Genomic DNA, 7,172 nt, shown 5'->3' with positions numbered 1-7,172 from the left:
AGCAGGAATTCAAACAGCAGGAACTGAGCATTAAACCAGTGCCACCATAGGCAGGACTGTAGCTTTGGTCCAAAGCTTTAAATGCTTTCTTCAGTGGATCTACTAATAAAAAAGGGACAAAATCTCCTGTTACACCACTAGAAGCCTGTACTTGGGCGATAGGACAGCTGATGACAAAGCAGACTCTGCTCCATTTAGGTCCTGACTCAAAGCCCAGTGACAACACTGTGAGTCTTTGCATTAACCTCAGTAAAGCTGACATTAGGCTCTTCACAAGAAAGCTCTTACACAGGACAGGAGCATGAGAAGAATAAAATCATCTGAGCTGTTTCAAACACCAAGGATGGGCTGTCCCAATAAGGATGATAAAACTGATGTATAATTCTCTATTCCTTCCACCTCAGTTGCAGGCGATATCTAGGTACCTAGCTCCTAAATGCATATCTACATTTCCTGCTTTGACTGATCATGTCAACCTCTCCATGTACAGTGACAAATGCACTGCTGGGTTGAAGCAACTACCAGAGAATCCTTCTCTTTGCTTTCAAAAAGGCTTTTTTGCTTTTCTCCTTCCTTTGTATCAAAGGGTCTCAGACAGCACAAAGTGTCACCATGGAGGCAGAGCCCCTGGGCCAGAAACACCCTCAATGGAGATGGGACAGGGCCAGTGCTGGGGCCAGCACCAGCCGCTCACCCCTCATGTCCATACTCCTCTTACAAGGGAGGGCTCCCCTCAGCCTGCAAGGACTATACGCCTTCCAGTCCTTTAAAGTGAGACCCCATCAGGCTGAGGTGGATCCCTCACCCTCCTATCTTATATGGGACATTCCCTTCCTCTGGCTCTACAAGACCCCTTCTACGATCAGGTATTGGAACAGGCTGATGAGGAAGGTCTGAGGGACCTGGGGGGTTTAGTGTGGAGAAGAGAAGGCTCAGGGGGGACCTGATCGCTCTCTGCAACTGCCTGACAGGAGGATGGAGCCAGGAGGGGGCTGGTCTCTGCTCCCAAGGAACAAGGGATGGCACAAGAGGAACCGGCCTCAAGCTGCCCCAGGGCAGGTTTAGCTGGAGCTGAGGAACAATTCCTTGCCCAGAGGGTGCTCAGGCATTGGAACAGGCTGCCCAGGGCAGGGCTGGAGTCACCGTCCCTGCAAGTGTTCCCAGCCCGTGGAGCCGAGGCCTCAGTGCCAGGGGTTAGTGGTGGCCTTGGCAGGGCTGGGAATGGTTGGGCTGGATGAGCTTGAAGGGCTTTTCCAACCTGCTTGATTCTATGATCCTATGTCATGGGACAGTGTTTGAACAGACAACAGAGCATCCTGAAACCAGCCAGACTTTCCATTTCTACAGCTAGGCAATTTATGTGGGTCCTGTATGAGAAATGTTAACAAGGCAGAGGCTCAGAGGAGTCATATCAGGAATATCTGTGATAAATAAGACATCATAAAAAGGAGATTGGTGAAAAAAACCCCTGTGCTAACAACATCGAACTCCTGTCTGTGTAATAATAATAATTAGCACTTGCAAGAATTTTTCATCTTCAAAGCACCGCAGAGGCTAATTAAATAGCCCCTCAGCAATCAGGGAAGGCAATTATTGCCTCTTTGTAGTTTGAACCCCACACTACAGATGGGGAAACTGAGGCAAGGGGAATATCAGTGTCTGTCCCAACATGCTACATATCTGCCCTTAAGACAGACAGGAAAAGCAATATAGAGCTCAATACCCCGGCAGCTGAGGACTTGTTTTGTCCCAGCTTATCCGTATAGCTGGGAGCTTGTTGCCTGAAGCAAACAACTGGAAAAAGCGTGGAAGGGGAAGAAAATCATGCCTGGTTTGTTGGTGAAATAAAGTAGGAAGAATCCCCATTCCCCCTGGAAAACAGTGTTCAGAGTCAGCCAGCAATGCTGCAGTCTATCTGAAGTGAAAAGTTTTGTTTCCTTTTCAGGTCAGCCCTTAAAGAGAAAACTCATCTTGTTACGGACCATGGATTGCTGAGGTGTGATTGAGGAAGTGTCAGAATTGTCAGCATCGGATTAAAATTAATGAGGTGCCTTTTTCTTGTTCTGTTTTTTGGCAAGAAGAGGAGGAACAGGGGGAGCTTTTGACCAAACCCCCATTTTTCATTGGATCTACCATTTGTTTGAGATATTCTTGGACATCTTTAGCCCTCTCTTATGGTTCTCAAGGGACTCTTCATCAGGGACTGTAGTGATAGGACAAGGGGTGATGGGTTCAAACTGAAACAGGGGCAGTTCAGGTTAGATCTAAGGAAGAAGTTCTTCACTGTGAGGGTGCTGAGGTGCTGGCACAGGGTGCCCAGAGAAGTGGTAAATGCTTCATCCCTGGCAGTGTTCAAGGCCAGGTTGGACGGAGTCCTGGGTGACATGGTCTAGTGTGAGGTGTCCCTGCCCATGGCAGGGGGTTGGAACTGGGTGATCTTAAGGTCCTTTCCAACCCAAACCATTCTATGATTCTACGCAGAGATGAAGGGAAGCCCTGTCTTAAGGCAGGTCACATAGACCAGGACAGGGATTGAAAACAAGGGTTCCTAGGTCAGTGACAACTCCACTGCATGATGGTCTCCAGTCATGCTGCTTTCCTCCTCCTCCTTCCAGACACTAAGCCTCCTTCCCTTCTATCTTAATCTCTCCCATCCTTCTGAACTCTGCTGGCACTATACAGCCTTTGATGCACTGGAAAAAGGGAGTGGAAGGGCTTGTGTTCTTGTCTACATGAGAAATGTTAACTCGTGTTGTCCTCATCACCACATCTCCTCTTCATACCCTGTACTCACCAGGGATGCTCCTCTTTTGAGACAGAGGGGGTTTTCTCCCTTTGGCTCCATTTTTAATGTTGTGCAGGGTAATTACTACAAGATCAGTGGAAGAGGATGGATACACTCAACACAGGGGCTTTGCCCAGTTAATGCCCACTCAACCACTGTTTATCTCTGCATCTTAGAGAATAACACTTTGCCCTTCTCCTTTGTGTTTTCTTAGACAATCTATATTCCACCCATCCTTCCCCACAGTTACCTGGTAGTGTGCCAGCGTGTTGAGTCTCTTCCAGTCATTCTCTATCTTGGTTGTGATGTCTTCATCCTGAAGGATCATCCTTGCCCCACTTGCTTGCCTCCACTCTGAAAGGAGAACAGGGACATTGAACTCTGCTACACAAAGCCTCTGAGATAGGGGATGGAGACCTGGTTATCCCTGTGCCCATGAAGGCACACGTGCAGGCTGCGTATAGAAGCATGTCAATCATTGCCTTTACGCTCTGTCTAATGCTTCCAATCACATACAACATATGAATGTCCAGAGCCCCGTTTCCAGATGGAAAAAGAAGGCAGATGAACCACTGAAAGTTCAGGAAGATGGTTCAGGAAAGTATGCAAAATTATAGCCATCCTAGATTTTCCAGACTTGTTGCTTTACCCTTGATAAAATGATATTGCAATCACAAAAGAGCTTTTGCACAGGAAACACCCATGCCTTTAAAGAGTGGCACCATACAGAGATCAGAACATAGTGCGGTTGCCTACAGACATGAGGTGTACAAGGCTAGAGCACAGAGGCATGCAACAGTGACCTCTATATAGATAAATAAAGCAATGGCCAGAGAGCTGCTGGTCCATTGGCAAAGCTGAATAGAGTAAGGTCTGGTGCTTTAGCACCATAATTATCCACACTGCTTAACTCTTAGCTTACTCCCTGGCTCTGTTCTTGCTCCAACATGGCTGTTTCCAAGACCAGCCCGTCCTTGTGTGTGTTAGCCATCACCATGGGACAGGAGCAAATGAATGTCACTTGTGTCAAGGATAGAAATTCATCCCTGGTCCTCTTTTCTTTAGCGGCATAGGCACAGCCTTTATCAATACCTGAGATATGTCCAACTGCCAAGACCTACCCATAGAGAGGGCTCCCCTGGGCAGAGCAGTGTCTTGTTCAGCACAGCATCAGACTGTACTGGGCTCTGTTTGTCTCCATTAGTATTCATACAACATTCTTGCTACTCAAACCCAGAAGCCCTTAGCTTTGGGCACAGTAGAGGCACAATGGGGAGAAGAGCCAGAGACAATCAATACTGTGCTTCATGGAGAATCTAATCTCTACCAGCCTTCAGCAGCATGCCTGTGGGCAGAAGGGCTCCAGAACCACATTCAGTTCTCTAGTCTCCCCCTTGAAATGATGAATGCTTCCCTCCTTCTGCAGCTCTGGAGCACCCCATCACTTCCCAAGGTACCACTTTTTGCTCAGATCTTGAAGGATGCTCCATGTGGAGGAAAGCCACAGCTTCCACCACAGAGGACTCAGAGGACTCACAGACTTGCCTATAGGCAAGGAACACACAAACATGGCCAAAAGGAGAAAGATGTCATATTACCTGGTGACACCAGAGAAAGCTGTGGATTAACCATGGATAATCTGGACCATCCAAAGCCATCCTTTGGTTGTCATGTCTCAGTCACAGTGATCCAACCACATAGACTTTAGGCAGAGCCAAAGCAGAAAGTCTGTTCATTTATGGGAGTTAATTAAAATGAACTCTTGGATATGGAGACAACACTTGCCTCCATATTCAAGCTTATTTCTCCTCATATAAAAATACAAGGACCGTTGCAAATTTCTTTTGGTTTCAGCAGTTTTCTTATCACATAATTAAAATGCATTGGGAAAGCCACCCTTGCCTTTATAATTCATTTAAATTAGCAGGAGGAGGTCAGCTGCTGTTTATTGCTGGGTGTTACTTTGGCTGGAAATACTAAGAGAGCAAGCAAAGGTTATGTTGGCTAAGCACTGATCCTGAACTGCCCCTCCTCTACTCTGGCTCCTTAGATCCTCATCCTTGTGATGTCTGAGGATGATGGTCTCTGTTCATTCCCACCTGGACCACATTCCTGGAAGCTAACTGATCCCAGATATTGCTTGGAAAAGCATAAAATGATGAAGTTTGGGCTGAGCTGGGCAACAGTAATCTTACCAAGTATCCCACAGAATGCCAAAGCCAATTCTATGGTTGCAGAGTGTGTCTCTTGTGTACCTTCCTCATAGTTTCTTGGGGACAGTGCCTCTTTGACCTCTCTCTTTCAGATCTCTCCATGTTCTTATTGTCCTTTCTCCTGACTCATCTTTGGGGAGGAACACACACACTCACATAATGTTTTGGGATGGATGCACAGGTTCTCAGTATTGCATTTGGCTCTGATATGAAGGGTAGGCACAGCTTTCCTCATTCTGTGCTTTATTTGTTGTATTCAAGGGCTGGACAAGTCCTCAGAGCAGCATAAGCTTTCCGTCTGCTCCAAGAGAGAGGGGGACATCATGGGATACCCCCTAGAGCCCTTCGTGCTCCTGCACAGACACAGGGGATTGCCAAGCCCTTCCTACAGAAGGGAACCACATAAGGAAGAGGAAGGGTTGGTCTGACTCCACATAAGACCCACTCTTAAGCAAGACAAGGAGGAAAACACCCTGCAGGGCAGTTTCCAAACATCTGGCTTCAGTTTGCCTTGATCAAATACAAATCACTTCATCACGCATCTGAGCAATGACAGAGAAAGGACTCTCAGCTGTGGTCCCCCTACTCTCTCTACTCTCATAAGAGCACTGCACGCTCCCCATCTCCATGAGACCCAGCTGAGGTGCTCACACACCCATCTGCATGGAAATGGGAGCAAGGGAATGGGAAGGGAGGGTGGGAAGGAGGAAAAGGTGACCTTGCCATCCATATTCACAGCACTAAGTGAGAGCTCTTAGCTTTGTCTTCGCTGGCAGCACCCTGTCCCCTCTCCCATCAGATCTATGCACTCCTGTGTGAACCAGCACAAAAGAAAGACATTCTCCAATCCAATTTGTTACACTTCCACCTTACGGAGAAGAGGGGAAGGAGGTAAGAAATCCCATTATCTTTATCAAGCCTTCCAATCAGGAGCAGCAGTAAATGCAAACTCGGGAGACAGCTGCTGTGAAGCCTTTATATTTCATTCAGTAGATAGTGTATCTTTTTATTGCACGCAGGAATTACTTCTCTCTTCTTTTTTTTTTCTTCTTCTTTTCATTTTTATGTTTTTTTTAAGAAACAACCTTTCTGTTCAACTTGACTGGGAAAAGGGAAATTCCAGGGGCTTTTGACAGATAGGTGTTTCTTTGAGCTGTACCATGGCTAGGGAATGACTCGATGGGTGATGGGGAGATGTCTTCCTGCACCTTAAATCCTATAGAAAATGTTACATCTACCTTATGCCTTCTCTTGATTCAGGTTACCCTGAAGATGCTCATTTAACAAGGGAGAAAAGAGTAGCAGAGAGAACATTTTTCAGGGGCAATTGGAATACCCAGGTGGATGGAAGACCCGCCAGCTCATTCCTAGTGCCTTCATTCGAGCTAGTTATCATCAGTTACACCATCCTTTACAGGCACTTCTAGGTCTTGATACACATAATCCATTTCAGTCAACTGTTGATGGCATATCCTGTGCTTCCCACTTTTTTCCTAAGTACCCCAAGTCTCCCATAAAAGGCTGTGAAGTGATCTGTGTGTGACTGTGCATAGCAATGGCACGTGGAACAAACGCATGTGGCTTACCCAAGCTTGATGCTTATTTCATGTTCAGTTGTGCTCATGAAGCATTAGTCGAAAGAGCTGGGGGATGCTTTTAGTCTTATGAGTAATTTTCACTTCCCAATAATTCCCAAGTGTGAAACAGACTGGCACAGTAAGCAGAACAAAACCTTCATCTGTAAGCTGCAGGCACCAGTACAACCAGGTGAATATAAACAATAATGGGTGAATATCTACTATGTGATGAGCTCTGGTCACCCCCCTGCAGTCCTGATCCAGCTCTGGGGCATCAACCCAAGAGGGATGTGGAGCTGTTGAGGCAAGTCCAGAGGAGGCCATGAAGATACTGCGAGGGCTGAAGCAGCTCTGCTCTGGAGCCAGGCTGAGAGAGCTGGGCTGGGACAGCTGGAGAAGAGAAGGCTCCTGAAGGGGACACCTTAGAGCAGCTCCAGTGCCTAAAGGGGCTCCAGGAGACCTGGAGAGAGGCTTTGGGCAAGGGATGTAGGGACAGGCCAAGGGGAATGGCTTGAACCTGCCAGAGGGGAGATTGAGATGAGCTCTGAGGCAGAAGCTGTTCCCTGTGAGGGTGCTGAGGTGCTGGCACAGGGCGCC

The 7,172-nt window shown here is 47.2% G+C and overlaps 1 protein-coding gene across 1 annotated transcript in view; it reads right to left on the bottom strand.

Moving 5' to 3' along the window:
* Positions 1-7,172, bottom strand: part of LOC104404111 (plexin-A4-like) — a gene marked incomplete at its 5' end in the record, with an annotated part of 32,119 nt that overhangs the window by 21,266 nt on the left and 3,681 nt on the right. Inside the window, one exon of the mRNA XM_010012461.1 lies at positions 3,036-3,139. Coding sequence (XP_010010763.1) covers positions 3,036-3,139 — 104 coding nt within the window. The remainder of the gene's footprint in view (positions 1-3,035; positions 3,140-7,172) is intronic.

This window comes from Nestor notabilis, unplaced genomic scaffold (assembly GCF_000696875.1).
Source record: "Nestor notabilis isolate BGI_N333 unplaced genomic scaffold, ASM69687v1 scaffold1324, whole genome shotgun sequence".
Taxonomy (NCBI): Eukaryota; Metazoa; Chordata; class Aves; order Psittaciformes; family Psittacidae; genus Nestor; species Nestor notabilis.
This window is presented reverse-complemented; position numbering and strand designations above follow the sequence as displayed.